Source organism: Schizophyllum commune (genome assembly GCF_000143185.2).
Source record: "Schizophyllum commune H4-8 unplaced genomic scaffold SCHCOscaffold_7, whole genome shotgun sequence".
Taxonomy (NCBI): Eukaryota; Fungi; Basidiomycota; class Agaricomycetes; order Agaricales; family Schizophyllaceae; genus Schizophyllum; species Schizophyllum commune.
Window position 1 is genome coordinate 2,183,840 of NW_026089544.1, and position 16,714 is coordinate 2,200,553.

Sequence of the window (16,714 nt, forward strand, 5' to 3'; positions counted from 1 at the left end):
GATGTTGAACAGTCGAGAGCAGGATCTGGAGAACATGAGCGTCAGGAGCAAGCAGCGAATCCGATGAGAACAAACAAACAAACAGACGAGTACAATGGCGCTGACGCCACGTCTTCCCGTTTTAGGAGTGAGGAGGCGCATCAGTGATCGGCGATCGCGCCTGCGTTCATTGCTCTCGTCCGCATTCGCGTTGATCCACCTCAAGCTCTCTCTTGCCGGCCCTCAAAAGTCTAGTATCACGCCACCGCCAACATGGTCCGGAAACTCAAGCATCATGAACAGAAGCTGCTGAAGAAGGTCGACTTTCTCAACGTACGTCCCTCCTTGTAGCGTCTGCTTCTTCCCCAGTCCTGAAGCAGCCTCAGTGGAAACAAGACACCACTCTCCGCGAAGCCAAAGTCATCCGCCGATACCACCTTACAGACCGCTCTGACTACTCAAAATACAATGCACTATGCGGCAGCCTTCGCCAGTTCGCGCACCGCGTCTCCCTACTTCCCGCCCAAGACCCCAAGCGAAGGCAGCTAGAGGGTCAACTGTTGAACAAGCTCTACGACATGGGGATCATCAACTCGGGGCAGAAGCTCTCAGAGGTCGAGAACAAGGTCACGGTCAGCGCGTTCTGCAGGAGACGACTGGGTGTGTGGATGTGCATGCGCGGGATGGTCGAGACGGTCAGCGCGGCGGTGAAGTTCGTCGAGCAGGGGCATGTACGCGTGGGGCCGGATACGATCACGGACCCAGCATTCTTGGTGTCGAGGTGCGTGGTATGCTTTCGTTGATGGATGTACGACTGATTGGGTGAGCTGCAGGCATATGGAAGACTTCGTCACCTGGGTAGACACGTCCAAGCTGAAGAGGACGGTCATGGAGTACAACGACGAGGTGAGCCGTGCTACGCTCTGCCCGTGTCGCGTGCTGACTTCGCCCGCAGTTGGACGATTACGATCTTTTGTAGCCCCGCATCATTTCCTCGCATTGTATTCTTTTCTCTCTCGTGCATTTGTATACCATGGTCCTCATTTATCCGCAACACACGAAATTGCGTGTCCAAATGTGCGTCTTACCTTGTCCTTGAGCACCCGCATCGGCATGTATCTCGACACTTGTGCTTTCGCTCGCCAAGCGTCACCTGTCCGTATCATCTGCCACCAACGCCTTGAGGAGGACCTGCGTCTGCCCGAAGATTTCCCTGTCGAATGCTCTCTTGCACCGTCCGCATGTGCGTACGCAGAGTACTGATGAGGTGTCTGCGGCTACGCCACTGATGTTATAGATCGCCCAGCACGGTCACTGCTCAATTACAGGCTGCCTCAAGTACCAAATCAGTCGCAATCTTGTTCGAGTGACCGGTCGCAACCTCCCTCGGACGATCAGTCGCAGCCTATCTCGAGGGGTGTTTCGCGTTCAGAGAGCGGAGAAACGGCACACCGTTCAGCTGGATCACGAGAGGTGAGCTCTTCGTTCTGTCTTGGTCCCCATGCTTGCCCCGGTTCTGCGTATGTTACTGCCTATCGAGAAGATCGTGCTTGGTGCTTCTCAATGCAAAGCCTCTTTCCGATGTATAGGCTCTACGGAGTCCTTGCCGTCTTCACAGACTTCCCCTACAGAGTCTACCCTGCAGCTCTCCATTCTGGGACTCCTTGAAGTCCGTGCAGCCAAGATTAGAGCTCGGCTGGAGGCGAGGGCTGGTTGGAGTCCAAGTTGAAGTTCGAGTTTCCGGAGCTGCGGCGTGACAGCGCACGTTGTTCGACTTGTCACACTGATCAATATACGGTGCCTGCCTTCTCCCGACGCCCATGCTTCCCTCTCTCATGCGTCTCTTCTGCGCAGATCCCCTCGTCTTCGAACTAGAACAGGAACCCAGAAGGACCGAGCATTTCTCGGCATACCTCGCTCAGCAGCCCGAATTGAACAAAGCGACCTAGATCTCGAAGGTATTACCCATACTGCAACCGGGGGCGCGCCCGCAAGGCGCTTGGGCTACCCACCGTCAGGCCCGCCACCGCCTGAAACGGCCCGCACCCTCGTCCGCCAGCTACAGCGGGAGCGCGCCCGTCGCTATGCTATTGACAGCGCCTGGTGCAGGGGGGCGCCGAATTGAGTAGCGCGGGCCCCCCGCACCCTTCTTCTTCCATACACCCCGTCCGCAGCGCTTCCATGTGGGCGCCTCTCCCCGCCTCCTGAGGCGTCGGAGCTATGGGCTGGGAAGCGGCTTATAAGGGCCCGCCCGGGTCCGCTGGGCGCCATCCAGCTTTCTCGCTTCGTCCGCCCTTCACTTACCCACCCACCCCTTTCTTTATTATTTGTCTTTCGTTTCGACGCCTATCCTTATTATCGACACCATGAAGACCGCCGTTGCATTCTCTGCCCTGCTTGCGTCTGCGGGCCCCGCGCTCGCGGCGTATGTCAAGTCGGAGAGCTTTGTGGGCCAGAGCTTCTACGATGGGTTCGACTTTCAGGCGATCGCGGACCCGACGCACGGCCGCGTCAACTACGTGGACGCGCAGACTGCGAAGGACAAGAACTTGACCTACGCGTCGGCGGACTCGTTCGTCCTCCGGGTGGACAGCACCACCGTGCTCGACCCCGCCGGCGCCGGCCGTGACTCTGTTCGCATCCGCTCGAAGAACACCTACACCACTCATGTCCTTGTGTATGTCCCATCTCCAAGTCGGTCCCGCTGTCCAAGCTGACCCTTCTCCCAGCGCCGACGTCCGCCACATGCCGCAAGGCTGCGGTACCTGGCCCGCGATCTGGGAGACGAACGAGGCCACCTGGCCCGCGGGCGGCGAGGTCGACATCCTCGAGGGCGTGAACGACGTCGTCCCCAACGCGGCCACCCTGCACACCTCCCCCGGCTGCACCATGCCCGCGACGCGCGACGAGCTCGGCACGCCGACGCAGCCCGATTGCGACACCGCCGTGAACGGCAACGCCGGCTGCGGCGTCAAGTTCTCGGACGCGACGAGCTTCGGCCCCGCGCTCAACGCGCAGGGCGGCGGCTGGTACGCGATGGAGCGCACCGACTCCTTCATCAAGGTCTGGTTCTGGCCGCGCGGCGCCGCGGACGTGCCCATCGGCGTCTCCGAGGGCCACGACGACGTCGACACGGCGAACTGGGGCACCCCGCAGGCGTTCTTCCCGAGCGACACGTGCAACATCGCGGAGCACTTCGATGCGCACAAGTGCGTTTGCTCTCCTTATTTTTCCCTCAAACCTCCGCTGACCTCCTTCCAGCATCATCATCAACCTGACGCTCTGCGGTGACTGGGCCGGCGCTACCTTTAACACCGACGGTTGCTCTGGCGTCTGCGTCGACGTCGCCAACAGCCAGCCGGACGCGTTCAAGGACGCGTACTTCGACATCGCCGCCATCAACGTCTACAAGGCGCAGTAAATTATCCTTTTTATCGCTATTTATTCCTTGGGTTGTAGTACCACCATGCAGTGTACTGGGTTGTACGAGAAGCTGTGTACAGTCTAGGGTCCTGTGTAGTGTCAAAATGTCTACCGTGAAGTCCTTGACTTGAACTATGTCCTGCCCGATGTGTGCCTGGAGGATAGTGCAAACCTGACGAACAGCAATATTGAAGTGCGCTAAAGGAACAACCGAAAGAGGAAGGCTTTGTTCCAGGTAGCAGTAGAGAAAGAACCGTGTTGGGTTTTGGGTTTACTTGCTCAGCCTAAACATGACATTCAGAACCTAGTGAGTACAATGATCAGCGGCGGCGGCGTGCTCGTTCTCGACCATCGTCTCTCCGAATGGTTTGTCAACGTCAACAATGCACAGAATTATTATGAGCAGTCGGCTCCAGCGTTACAGGATACTGACGGAGGACGCCGCAATGGCCCGGGGTGCCATAGATGTCATGGCGGCGTCTAGTAATGAGCACTCGCTTGGGTGGCTGTACGTCTTTCGCCTGGTCAGGGTGCGCCGTGGATACAAGATTGACCGATGGTGGGCAAGTATCGGTCCCTGCAAGATCCCTGCATAGCTATTGGAAGGTACGACTACCTCAGCTGGCGGCCATGAAGCAGGAGATCGGCGTTCAATGCGGCCTCCGATCGGTGAAGAAAGCCCTGCTGGCATTGCCAAGTGACCGACGTCGCCTTTTCTAGGGTCTGACTAATATAAGCATGTACGTTTGGGGTCTCAAGGATTGAGAGGGATCCTTCGGGACGTACCTGGTAAGAAGAAAGGTCCAAATTCAAGTGGATCCATGGCCATATCAGCCACGTGTAGGGATCGCCGCTTGCCTCCTAACACCACTAGGCCGGCACTGCCTCGCCTCCTCGTCCAGCACCAGTCCTATACGCCGCCGCCGCCGCCCGCGCGACACTCGTGCAACGCCGCGTCGTCCTTGGCTAATCATACGATGTACTCAAGCTCGGTCATGATCCTCGGACGATGGACCTGACGACCGACATAAACTTTGCGTCTTAGGCGTGCTTGCTGCTATATACGGCAATTGTTATATCACCGAATGCGCGAATCTTGGATCAGACAAGGACTGTCCGTAAAGTCTACCCCCTGGTAACATATCGATGCTCGACGAATCTTCTCTCAGGTCGCTTCGATGCAGCGGAAGTCTCGATGCCCTATACCGTCTGTTTTTTCTTGGTTACTCCATACATGGTCAAGCGCGAAAAACGCCGCCTCCGTTGCGCGCATTCCTCTCCTAGCCGCCGCTCCGGAGGGCATCACATTGGCGGCGTGGTATGGTATTCATCTAAGCCATTCTGTTTAATCTTCCCCTCGCGGCGCAGGCTTGGGGAGTCTTGGGCGATCCATGCATCTCCGTTTCAAATTGGCAGCCAGGCTGTCCATGAGTGCTTGGAAAAACGCCGTCGAGATGATGCAGTCTTTCGGTGCGCACAAGTATATAAGGTCTTCCTACGTACCCAGAGCGCCAACAAGTCTGCCCATCTCGACTGCTGTCCTCCGCTCATGATGGCGTCGCCCAAAGCCTCCACTTATAGCGAGGACGCGCTTCCGACGTTCACTCCGATGCCCTGGTAGGCAGGATGCCCCACGTCAATCTGTATCGTGTCTAACCATATTATCGCAGGTCACTGCAAGAGATACGCGCCAGCATTCCCTCCCGGCTCTTCCTCCGCAGCACGCTCCTCAGCCTCTACTTCCTTACCCGCGACCTCCTCATGGCCGCCTGCGCCTGGAAGGCGGCCGCCTTCATCGATCCTCTCTTCCAACATGCCGTCACGATAGACGCGCTGACGCCCTTCGGCGCCATGTGTGCGCGCTGGGCCTGCTGGGGCATCTAGTAGGCCTTTCGCTCGTCTTGATCGTCGGAATGCCTGCTCACCTATCCTGACAGCTGGTGGTTTCAGGGCCTCATCTTTACTGGGATCTGGGTTATCGGGCACGAGGTGCGTCCTAACTTCGTTGTCGAATTTCCTCTACCGTCATGCCTTCCATCCCCTTCGCGAAGCTGACGAGCGCCTCTCAATCTCACCAGTGCGGCCACGGTGCGTTCTCGGACTACAAGATGCTGAATGACGTGGTGGGATACGTGAGTCTCTGGCTTCTGATCCATTGGCTACATTATGGTACGCGTTCTGACGGTAGCCTCGCTCCTGCAGATCACCCACACACTACTATGGACGCCGTACTTCTCGTGGAAGATCTCGCACCATCGGCATCACAGCAATCACGCATCCATGGAGCGGGATGAGGTGTACGTACCCAAGACGCGCGCGGAGCTGGGCCTGCCGCCCGCGCATGAAGCGCGCGCCATCGACTACGATGAGATCTTGGGTGACACGCCCTTGTATACGCTGTTCATGCTCGTTCGACAACAGTTGGTAGCGTTTCCGGCGTACTTGCGTACGTTACTGTTCACTCATCTTCTATCCTGTGACTGATTTCCTTTGTATAGTCTTCAACGTTTCTGGACAAAGGACATATCGTATGTACCCTCGTTCTTCCTCTTACAAGCAGCTAACTCCCAAATAGCGAAAGGCACCCACCACTTCGATCGTCAGTCCGTCTCTCGATGTTCATCGTTCTTGGCGCTCACTCCACCCTATCCTCATGCGTTGTTGTTACTCATACAGCAAACTCCATCCTCTTCACCCCCGAGCAGCGCACCGCCGTCCTCCTCAGTAACGCCGGGATCGGGGCAATGATTGTCGCGGTCATCGCCGCCAGCCACGCATTCTCGTTCGCGGCAGTGGTGAAGTTTTACGGCATCCCATGGCTGCTGGTGACGCATTGGTGTGAGTGCATTGGCTTTGGGCTTCTTCCTTCCCTCTTTCATACGCCTTCCTTCATTCATCATCGTCGATCCATCATCGCTTTTCCCTTCATATGATCTCGAGCTTGCCGCCCTACACTCCCTGTCATACTTTTCTAGCCCTTCGACGCCCATCCTCCATGATCTCTCTCTGACGCTTATCCTCTGTTCATACGCTCGCTGACGCCCCACCCAGTCATCATGATCACCTACCTCCACCACACCACGCCCGACCTGCCGCACTACCGCGGCAAGGAGTGGAACTTCCAGCGCGGCGCCGCCGCCACCGTCGATCGCCCTTTCCTCGGCTGGCAGGGCCGCTTTTTCCTGCACGACGTCGCGCATTATCATGTGGTGCATCATGTGCGTGCGCTTCCCTATGTTCACTGCACACCACTCCGTGTAAACATACTGACCATACCCTATCCTCTAGTTCTTCCCGAAGATGCCCTTCTGTACGTCTACCGCTTTTCCTTGCAGGTAAGGACAAATAGCTGACATATAATTTGCAGACCACGGTGAGGAGGCGACGAAGTATCTACGGGCCTTCATCGGGGAGCATTACGCGTACTCGGAAAAGCCGATCTTCGAAGCGCTCTGGGAGAGCTATAATCAGTGCCAGTTCGTGGAGGATGAAGGTGAGCTTTTACTTGCCGTGTCCGTCGGTCATTTTTGCATGTCCTTCCTCCTCGTCGCATTTCCTGCCTCTCCGCGTGTCCTACCTCCTCGTCGCATGTCCTACCTCGTCGCAAGTCCTTTTATCTCTGTGCATGCCCTTCCATGTCGTCAGAGTACTCATGCTTGTTCAGGCTCGATTCTTTTCTACCGTGACCGCCAGGGCCGTGCGGCGCGCCGGCCTGCTCGGGTGCAAAAGGATATATGAAGCGCTCAGAAGGATAGATAGAATATACAGTGTAGTAAATCGTTTAGAGCAGTATAGATGGAAGTAGACCCTTCGCACCTTCCTTCTCTCAATGATCTCGCTCCCGCCATTGCATCCCCCAGCCGACATCCATCAATGTCGAGTGTCGCTCGTACCAGTGCGGGTTAGCTACGCTTTCGAACTCTTCCAGGACTCGAGGAGAACACGCCGCTGGCGCCCACTGTATAGCAAGTAACGACTAACTATGTCATGAAGATTCGAAGACGGTGTGTTCTACATACAATTTTCTACGCGGTAACTGACATACTATTCCTCCAGTCCGCAATGGGTCTGGAAAAGGTTCCAAATATTGGCCGTCAGTGTGGCGGGAAAGGCACCGGCCGTCTCCTTCGTCCAGCCACACCAAGGTGGGTGAACGACATCAGTAACGACCCACACCTCTGCACGCCCGGCGCCTCAGCTCGCTCCATGCGAGGATGAGCACGAGCGTCGTCGGCACCGGACGCCAGCCCGCCGCGACACATACCCACTCACCGCGTACGTGGCCGGCGCGGTCTCGTGCAAACAACGAAGACGACGCGGGGAACCTCGAGGCCGTGGACCGTAACCGAATACCAACCAGCCCGTCATTGGCCCCCCGCGACCCGACCATCGCACGCGATGAGCCCAACGCTGGAGGTCTCGCCGTCTATGGTGCGCTATCGCCTTGCGATGATAGCGTGAGCATAGAGCGCGATACGACCCGGCTACCATCCAACTGTGCGCATTGTTCCCCACACCATGCTAGCACAATCGTCAGCGAGGAAGTGCAGCAAGCCGCACGCCCTCGCCAGGAGGTGTACGCCGGTCGAGGTGGCAGTCAGTTGGGTTCTGTGTCTGACGACTGCCCCGTTAAGGGCTGTAAAAGGTTCCAAACATTGGCCGCCTTTCCGCTGACCACAAGGCAGACGAGGCGGGTTGTAGCGGTTCGCTGAGCGTCAAAGGCGGCGGACAGCTACTAGTACACTCCCGCAACACCTGCACGAGTGGCAGCCGACCCCCGCGAAGGTGCGTCGCCTCCGCCACATGTCCGTTACAGACCCGTGGCGTCACCGACGCAGCTCCGCATAGCGAGCAGACGCAGACATCTCAGCGCGCCATCGCTCCGATTAGAGAGCGATGGGCACCTTCTCGACATCGAGCGCACACTCGCGATGGACAGGATTCCACTCACCTCCGTATGTAGCCGGCATGGTCCCATTCCGGTGACGATGCAGGGGGCCTCGAAGCCGCGAACCGTAAACCGAGAACCACGACTCGTCCTCAGCCCACCGCAACCCGGCTATCATACGTGGTGAGTCCAACGCTGCAGGTCTCGCAGCCACTGGGATTACCAGTGGCCGCGGTGGCGACCTACTACCATCCGGCTGTACGCATTAGCCCCGCACAACACAGCCTACGCAAATGTCAGCGAAGACATGCAGCAAGCTGCACATCCTCGCCAGGAAGAGCACGCCAGCCGAGGCATTGGTAGTCAGTTGGATCCATGTCCGACGACGAGGGTACGAGAGAACATTCGTCGACACGGTGGCGCCTTATATACCGGAATGCACGTGACCCGGCCCGCCGGATCACCGCAGTCCGGCGTCCATTGTTCTGTTTTTGGATCTCATGTTCTTACACCGGGCCATGAACATGAGGCGCGCGCGGTGGCCCTCCATCGCGTGGCCATCGGCTACTCTGCTCCTCTGACCTGCCCCGCTCCATCGCTCAGGGTCCATGCCACTAGGGGAGTCCATGCCGGATTGTTGCTCATGCACTGCGGCGTTCAACCCCGGCCATAAGCCAGCTTGACATCACGAGGCGCGCAGGCGCTTCGCTCTGTAGGCCTTGGCATTGAGCTGCGGGCCATTCTGTATCAAAATTTTGAGCTTCTTCTACATGTGCTAGCTGCGGATCTATGGCCTTCTACGATGCCTGACGCGGTGGCAACAATGGAAGCGGCACATTGGAGGTCTCTCGTTGGCCTGATATCGATCTTCATAATGATCTGGACAATCGGTGGTGGCAGTGGCACGGGGATGAGTCAAGTGGAATGCTTATAGCCCGCCTCACAACCGCATATAAACGAGAAGGCCCAAGCAGAGGATTACAGCAACCTTCATCTCTCACCGAACCCCAGTTACCCACCCTCAGGCTTTCGCACCTTGAGTATGCCCAAGGCGACTACGAGCAAGCAGACTGCTGCTTCCGGCAGCCAATCTCGGTCGTAAGCTCGCCCAAGTTGACACGTGAGCGGCCACTGATGTATTCGACAGTGGCAAGCCGCTTTCTCTTTCGCCGTACGGTGACAAGGACTTTCGCTCTACGAAAGGTGCGCTTAGACATATATCGTGCTTGACTTACCTGCTTAAGAGCATGATACTCAGCTGCCGCACGTACAGTATCCTACCAAGACGCGGACTTCACATTCCATCACGGCCGGTACTACTACGACACCTTTTTCTCGAACTGTGCCACCGCCGCGCATCTATTGGTGCTGGTGCGGGAAGCGCCTCGGCGCTCCGACCTCACGAAAATATACGGCATCGACCTGTCGGATGTTCTCCCCATCGGAGAGGACGCTGCGCTCGCCAACATCATTCGAAAAGCCCTCGCTCGCCCTATTACTGCTTATCGTCTTCGCGAGCTCATTCTCCGTGGCAACAACAGCGCTCCGGACTCTCGTATCGATCTTGCGAACGCGCTGCGCGGAGTCAAGATGCCCGACCTTGAGGCTATCAAGATCCTCCGCAAAGGATACTCGTGCCGATACTTCGAGGAGGCTGGCTTCGACCTGCTTACGGAGTGTGGAGAGTCTGGCAAACTGAAGCACGTCTCTCTGCAGTGGCACTGTACTTACGGCGCAGGCTTTACGAAGTGGCTGGAATCAGACGCAACGGCGAAGCTGATCACCCTGCGCCTTCAGACTAACGCGGACGTGCGAACCAGGATCACCGACGCGCTCGTGCGCGGCCACCGTTTCCCCCAGCTTCGTCGGCTGAGCCTGGTCAATATTCGCGGGCTTACGCCCCAGCGGCTCCTTGATACTCTTCAGACGCGCGACGCGCGCATGGACAAGCGACGCCGCCTTGACGTTGATATCACTGCCGAGGTATCTAAGGAAGTCAAGATTGCAGGACATAAGATTCACGTCTACTTTCACTCTGTTGACGAGACGCTCCTGGAGAACGCCAAGGACCACTAAAGAAGCTCAAGACTAGCAATATGCCAGCTTTTGTATGGCCTCCCGCAGCGCCTGATTGACGCACGTACCCTCTATGTAGCTCAAATCTTCCGAACACGACATATGATTGAGTGCACTACTTATGAATAAACTAACACGAGTGGCAAGGCGATTTTTTGGGGGCAAAAACATGCTCAAAAAGACGCTCAAAAAGGTGCTCAAAAAGACGCTCTTTCTGCGTCGAAAAAGAGCATGTTTCTGGGGCCAAAAAGACGTCGAAGAAGACGGTCTTTTGAGACATCTTTTTGCCACTGAAAAAGAGCTGAAACAAAGAGGGCTTTTGTTGCCATAAAGATTCATTTTTTGTATGCCTTTTTGACACAAAGAAGATGGACATTCCACGGGTAAGAAAGCGCTGTGACCAAAAAGACGGTCTTTTGACATCTAAAAATGCGCATAACATGTTTTTGGGCGTAGATAGTATTTTTAGGCCGCAAAAGTGACACAAAAGGATTCTCTTTTTGGCGGCAGACTTGCTTGCTTTTGGGGCGCCTTTTCAGTGGCAAAAAATGTCTCAAAAGGACGTCTTTATGGCCCCAGAAACATGCTCTTTTTCGACGCAGAAAGAGCGTCTTTTTGAGCACCTTTTTGAGCGTCTTTTTGAGCATGTTTTTGCCCCCAAAAATTCGCCTTGCCACTCGTGTAACAATGCTTTCTATTTCCCGACAAGCGCGAATGCTTGAGTCTATGTCTGGCGCAGTCTTCACACACATTTGGTAGTACTTAGGAAACTCCTTCGTGTGTCCTCTCTAATTACCAGAGTAGCCCCAGTTCAAACGTCCCAATGAATGTCACTTGCTCATTCATTCTCCCGCAGATATGTCCACGACGATCACGCCGTTCGGCGTGATCGTTGCCACAGTCTCAGCTCGCTTGCCTCAAGGTAGATCGTCAACTTTCGCAGCACGCCAACCTCCAACGACGTCGGAATGAATGAATGAACAATTATGCCACGGTCCTGGCCCACGAACCAAGAATAAGATGCATATACAGACGATATTACAGAACATGACAAGATCTCACAACTACGAGAACCGTCAGCACTTCTTCACAAACAGATATCAAGCAACCACGTACTCTAAACAAGAACCCAAGATCCTCCGGCGTCAGCCGGCCCATCGCAGAGTCGTCTGGACTCAGCGTCGCGTCGACCATCGCCGCCTTCTTCTCCTGCAGCTGGACGATGCGGGACTGGAAGGGTGATCAGGACACTGACTCCGAGAATGGGTGAGTGATGCGTTCGTACCTCGATACTGTCCTCTACGACAAGCTTGATGGCCTGAACGGGGCGACGCTGCCCCAGTCGATGGATACGGTCCATCGCTTCTGCGCGGGCCGTGAGCATGACCGCATCCAGCACAACATATGTTTGACGTACGGTATTCGACAGCTGGGTTCCACCAGCTGTCCATCAAATACACGCGCGAAGCCTCCGTGAGGTTCAGCGCTACACCACCGGCCTTGAGCGAGACGAGGAAGACGGGGACGTCGACATTGGTCACTAGTTAAATAGTATCAGTCAGAAGCCCTGGACGAGGACATCAACTGAACGTACTGAAGTGCTTGATCGTGGCATCACGAGCCTGAGGGCTCATCGTGCCCTCCAACCTGCACACCGCGAAACCCGCGCGCTGCAACCGGAACGCAACAAGGTCCAAGAAGTTCACGAACTGGCTGAACACAATGCTCTACGGATTCATGAGCATGAACGCCCCCACAGTGAATAATCATAACCCACCTTCGTCGTTGCATCCTGCTGCCGCAAAGCGCTCAATTCCTCAACAAGGGCCTCAATCTTCGTCGACGATCTCCACTTCGACAGATCCAAGCGCCCCAGGATACCCTGCCTCAGCGACCGAGCGCCCACGACCCCATCCGCACCCGCCTCACCCTCCACTGCCTGATTCACCTCCAGCGCCGGCGCCGCAAGGTCGATGGTCAACGGTACGTGACACACGGGGCACGTGGGCTGCTCGACGCCGGCCGCGGCCTCAAGGTACTGCGCGATGCACGCACGGTCGAAGATGTGCCGGCACTTGGCCTGGATGGCGTCCTCGGCCACGTCTTGGCAGAGCCGGCAAATCGTGGCCTCCTCCTCCTCGGCGACGAAGGCATTCGCGTTGGTCTTGCTGCGCAGGACGAGGTCGGGGTGGCAGGCCATCTGGCGCATGCGCGTGAGGAGGGAGAAGATGTTGCTGTAGTCTGTAGAAGAGATTAGTACGAGCGTCGATCATGGAAGTCGACCAAACGTACTGTTGAGCACAGTGCCCCGGTCTACGAACGTGTTGAACTCCCGCTTCGCATCGGAGAAAAGACTGAGGTACAGCTCGCGCTCCTCGGGCGAGAAGTAGTCGCGGCGCACGATCACTGTCCGCGGTGGCAGTCCGAGGTCGTCCGCGCGTTGGAGCTGAAGGTATCGTGAGCACATTGATCCATCGACCGACAGTCGAGGAACTGCATACCTTTGTCCTCCGCAACATCATCCGATCGAGCAAGATACGCAATTTCTTGAACGCCGGCTTGCCCGGACCCTCCATCCCATGCTTCTGGATCGGCGTCAAGATCTCGTTGTTCCAGAAGCAGGTGTGCTGCATCGGGCTGTGGCCGCAGTCTAGACGTGGTGTACACCGTCAGCGCTATGTGGCATCACGGCGAGGCAACGAGCTTACCATCGCACGTCTTGTGGTCCGTGAAGCGCCAGTGTAGGCTTTTGCAGTCGCACCGCTTGCAAAAGTAGTAGGAGAAGGGGTCACCGCCGAGGAAGCGGACGAGGGAGTACAGTTCGCCGACGCGGTTCTGCAGAGGGGTACCCGACAGACACCATCGGTGCTTCGCCTGCGACAAGAGTTAGCCGGATTTATAGCCATATGAATGCAGGAACTCACCTTGAGCTCGAACGCCGCCTTCGCGGTATTCGTGCTGCGCTCCTTGATATTGTGCGCCTCGTCGAGCTACGGTCTACGTCAGAGTTACCAACACGCGAAGTAACAGTCATACGTACAACGACCCGCCCCCACTCGACAGCATGAACCGGCGACCGCTCCTTGATGATCTTGTTCCCGCGCGTGAAGCCCTTCACCTGCTTCCTAAACGCGCTCTCCAAGACCGCATACGTTGTGAGCACCACGTCGTACGCAGCCAGCTTAGACGCATCCGCCTCGCGCGCCGCCCCATGCCACACCAGCACCTTCAGAGGCGGCTCCGTATGTGCCTCAATCTCGTTCTTCCACTGCATCACCGCCACCGTCGGCGCCACCACCAGATTCGGCCCCGGCTTCTCCACCGCGCGCTCCTTCCCCTTCCCCTTCGCATCCGCGAGCTCGCTCACAAACAACCCGATAATCTGGATCGTCTTCCCCATCCCCATCTCGTCCGCAAGCATCCCGCCCGCCCACTCGCCCTTCTCCTGCTTCCGCATCCACGCCACGCTCTCGCGCTGGAACGGCAGCAGCGTGAGCTTCAGGCGGCTCGGTTGCTCGGCCTCGGGCACCTTGCCCGCCACCTCGACGCGTGCCTCCAAGTCGCCCCACACATCCCTCAGCTCGGGGTGGTACCTCCGCAGGAGCAGCGTCGTCTTCTCCGCGTGCGTGAGCTTGCGCCCGAGCCGCTTGCGCTCCAGCCGCTGCTCCTTCCGGATGGCGGCCTTCTCGAGTTTGTCCTCCGCCGCGGCGCGTTTGATGTCCTCGTACGTATATATCTTGTCTGACTTGGTGGTTTTCTTGCCAGACGTGGTGGGCTTCTTACCGGCGGGCTTGCTCTTCGCCTTCCCTTTGCCCTTTCGCGCGATGGGCTCGCTGTCGGACTCGGACGCGGACGCGTCGTCGATGTCCATCATGATGCTGTCGTCGACGTCGGGTATGTCGCCGCCGGTGCGCGAACGCGTGAGCCGAGCCTCTGCGGCCGCCGCAGCGCGAGAAGCCAGCCCGTCAGTTGTACGCCGAGAGGTGGAAGGACCAGCGCTCGAGCCTCCGACGTCAGCACGAGAACGCCGTACGGCCTCCTGCACCATAGCCTCTTCAGCTTCGCTCTCCTCGGCATCATCAATGTCGTCGGAGTCGTAGACTTGGGCCTGTCGCCCGCGCGAGGGTGTCTGCTTCTTGGTAGCGCGGCGAGGGGGTGCAGGGGTATCCGAGCCGTACTGGCTGCGGTCTTCTTCATCGGAGGCTGCGCTATCGTCGTCGTCCGAGGCGACGAACTCAGACACCGAGCTGCCAGAGTCGGATTCAGAGGGGGGAGACTCGTCGTCATCTTCATCTTCCCCGTCGCTGATGCGCCTACTTGCGCGCGCGAACGCACGTCCCCTCGTAGGCGCCTGTAGCCGAGTCAGGATCGCATTCTGAGCGCATATATGCAGCACGCACCTTGTCCTTCCTTGCGCCTTGACCTCTGGCTTTGTCAGCCGTGTTCGCCGTCGCCGCCGTACGCTTCTTCGGCAGTACGATCTCTACATAGACGTTGCTCTCTGTAGCCCGGCGCTTCGTAGCTGGCTTCGTCCTCCTTGAGCTCTTGCTTGAGACCGTCGGCAGCTCGTCCTCCTCGCTCTCTGAGCTGTCTGGGGCGGCGCGCTTGGCGCTTCGACTAGTGCTGGTCCTCGCCGTCCGCTTCGAGGGTGCTTTCGCTGGCGTCGACTTGGCTGCTTGTTTCCCCTTCAGGGGAGCTAGCTCATCTTCGTCCTCCCCGTCCTCCCCCTCGTCGCTCGTCGGCGGGGTTTCTTGTACAGATGGTGAGAAGATGCCGTCGTTGCTAACTGGAGTGAAGGGGGAGTTCGTCGTCGCCCTCGAGGCGGCCGACAGTCTAGTTGAGCGCCTCGTCGACGAGGCCATGGTTGCTGTTCGAGATGGGAGTCAAGAACAAAGGAATGCAACAACAAAACAATTTGTCGCGTGACCGGTGCCGGCGTGACTCTCATTAGGCGCGTGACTGACGCGACATGTCACGCGTCCGTGACTCACATTGCGCAACTTCGAGTTCAACATGTAACATCAGCATAATTATTGCTCGCGAACGCCTTAGGGGACCCCCCGAGCTTGCGAGGGAGGGGAGAGGCGGAGCGAGCAATGTGCTATCACGTGAGTCAAGGGGGGGCCCGTCCACGGGCCAAACGGTAGTTTCGCCTCGTCATCGCTGTTTTCGCTCCGCTGCCCGCGCATTTCTTCGAAATTCGCTATGGTCAAAATATGAATTTGGGTCTGCTCTACGCTGGCTGCCATCCTGCGAAGTTTCGTCCCGAGCACTCGACATTTTATATTCGACCCCCAAAACCGCCGTTTCGCGTTCGAATCTCGGTCTTTCGCTTCGCTTGAAAGCCGAGCACCTTCTTCCCACCCATCACCACCCTCTTCTCGAATTTGAGCGACATAGGCTGAATAGCTCTCATGCAACATCGCTCGTGCACCTTCGCGCTAGGTTACGCCTGGCCTTCGCACGTTCTTTCGGCATTTGCCGCTGCACATTGCTCGACCTACGGAGTAGGTTTCCTAGCGAGCACCCCGCGGTCCTGCCGCACGCCTATGTTATGCTCAACGTGTACCAAGACCAGAATGTGTGGGGTATAGTCGAGACCTTTGACGCACACAAAGAAAGCGAGCGCGAAGTTGGCTTGCCTTTGTTGAGCGTCAAGAGCTGTTTCGAGGGTGAGTCATGTCAGCTAACGATCGAGATTGGCTGCCAGAAGCAGAAGGTTGGCTTCTGGTAGTCACGTTAGGCATAGTCGATGCGCGAAGACTTGTGGGTGGATAATTGGAGCTTGCGAAGATTTGTACGCCCGTGCTCCAGCCGTCTTTTATGCAGTCAGTGGCGCGAAGCATGCCTTTGAGGCCGCCCTACCGCCACAGTAATCAATAATCATCCAGATTGAAGATTGGAATGAGGCCAGCCACCAGCGAAAGGCCCCAAATGTGCCCCTTCCATTGCTGTCGCCAAGTTTGGCTGTGTCGGAAACCTGAAGTCCGCAGTTGGCGCATGGTAGAGAAGCCCATGGCTTGGAATATGAAACGACGCACTTTACAAGGCCAGGACAGCGAAGAGCGTGCGTAGCTCGGCTAGGTGGCCAAGGCCATGTTTGAGCGCTGTAGTGGATAGAGAACAATGCAGCGCGGACTCTCCGCAGTCCATTGACCTTTACCAGCGATGTGGGGTAGGCTAGAGCTCAGAGTAAGCGAGCGCCACGCAATGGAAGGCCAATGCGCACACCTCATGTTCATGGCCCGACCCCAGATGCCACCCATCTAAAAACGGAACAATGGAGGCGGCACGCGGTGATCACGTGTGCCCAGGTGTATAAGGACGCCGGCGTCAATGGATGTTCTC

The 16,714-nt window shown here is 57.3% G+C and overlaps 8 protein-coding genes across 8 annotated transcripts; 6 read left to right on the forward strand and 2 right to left on the reverse strand.

Annotated features, from left to right (window-relative positions):
- Positions 1–170: 170 nt before the first annotated feature.
- On the forward strand, positions 171–1,183 carry SCHCODRAFT_02630023 (alpha-L RNA-binding motif-containing protein). Its single transcript, XM_003031157.2, has 4 exons — positions 171–312; positions 366–760; positions 813–885; positions 935–1,183. Exons 1-4 carry the CDS (start codon positions 253–255, stop codon positions 956–958), a joined length of 552 nt encoding a protein of 183 aa, XP_003031203.1. The 5' UTR covers positions 171–252; the 3' UTR covers positions 959–1,183.
- Positions 1,184–2,174: 991 nt separating this feature from the next.
- SCHCODRAFT_02630028 (glycoside hydrolase family 16 protein) lies at positions 2,175–3,630 on the forward strand. Its single transcript, XM_003031156.2, has 3 exons — positions 2,175–2,656; positions 2,709–3,188; positions 3,241–3,630. Exons 1-3 carry the CDS (start codon positions 2,346–2,348, stop codon positions 3,398–3,400), a joined length of 951 nt encoding a protein of 316 aa, XP_003031202.1. The 5' UTR covers positions 2,175–2,345; the 3' UTR covers positions 3,401–3,630.
- Positions 3,631–4,839: 1,209 nt separating this feature from the next.
- SCHCODRAFT_02630033 (uncharacterized protein) lies at positions 4,840–7,232 on the forward strand. Its single transcript, XM_050345563.1, has 12 exons — positions 4,840–5,019; positions 5,073–5,285; positions 5,340–5,391; positions 5,481–5,534; positions 5,605–5,848; positions 5,901–5,930; positions 5,978–6,001; positions 6,079–6,240; positions 6,454–6,620; positions 6,691–6,712; positions 6,770–6,895; positions 7,067–7,232. Exons 1-12 carry the CDS (start codon positions 4,955–4,957, stop codon positions 7,138–7,140), a joined length of 1,233 nt encoding a protein of 410 aa, XP_050199786.1. The 5' UTR covers positions 4,840–4,954; the 3' UTR covers positions 7,141–7,232.
- A 24-nt stretch (positions 7,233–7,256) lies between these two features.
- On the forward strand, positions 7,257–8,385 carry SCHCODRAFT_02736037 (uncharacterized protein). The gene is made up of 2 exons (XM_050347151.1): positions 7,257–8,222; positions 8,258–8,385. Exon 1 carries the CDS (start codon positions 7,617–7,619, stop codon positions 8,112–8,114), a length of 498 nt encoding a protein of 165 aa, XP_050199788.1. The 5' UTR covers positions 7,257–7,616; the 3' UTR covers positions 8,115–8,222; positions 8,258–8,385.
- SCHCODRAFT_02630036 (uncharacterized protein) lies at positions 7,404–7,637 on the forward strand. Its single transcript, XM_050345564.1, has 2 exons — positions 7,404–7,421; positions 7,457–7,637. Exon 2 carries the CDS (start codon positions 7,465–7,467, stop codon positions 7,618–7,620), a length of 156 nt encoding a protein of 51 aa, XP_050199787.1. The 5' UTR covers positions 7,404–7,421; positions 7,457–7,464; the 3' UTR covers positions 7,621–7,637.
- A 698-nt stretch (positions 8,386–9,083) lies between the features above and the next one.
- Positions 9,084–10,477, forward strand: SCHCODRAFT_02689892 (uncharacterized protein). Its single transcript, XM_003031154.2, has 3 exons — positions 9,084–9,388; positions 9,438–9,493; positions 9,564–10,477. The coding sequence occupies exons 1-3, from the start codon at positions 9,333–9,335 to the stop codon at positions 10,364–10,366; spliced, it is 915 nt and encodes a 304-aa protein (XP_003031200.1). The 5' UTR covers positions 9,084–9,332; the 3' UTR covers positions 10,367–10,477.
- Positions 10,478–11,331: 854 nt separating this feature from the next.
- Positions 11,332–14,237, reverse strand: SCHCODRAFT_068280 (uncharacterized protein; the record flags this gene model as incomplete). The annotated part of the gene is made up of 11 exons (XM_003030771.1): positions 11,332–11,430; positions 11,483–11,596; positions 11,652–11,731; positions 11,784–11,906; positions 11,961–12,093; positions 12,144–12,607; positions 12,659–12,812; positions 12,868–13,016; positions 13,075–13,240; positions 13,291–13,356; positions 13,407–14,237. The coding sequence occupies 11 exons, from the start codon at positions 14,235–14,237 to the stop codon at positions 11,425–11,427; spliced, it is 2,286 nt and encodes a 761-aa protein (XP_003030817.1). The 3' UTR covers positions 11,332–11,424.
- Positions 14,238–14,312: 75 nt separating this feature from the next.
- SCHCODRAFT_02469221 (uncharacterized protein) lies at positions 14,313–15,228 on the reverse strand (the record flags this gene model as incomplete). Its single annotated transcript, XM_003030770.2, has 2 exons — positions 14,313–14,717; positions 14,767–15,228. Coding segments are annotated over 2 exons (867 nt in total), but the record flags the coding sequence as incomplete, so codon positions are not given.
- Positions 15,229–16,714: the final 1,486 nt, after the last annotated feature.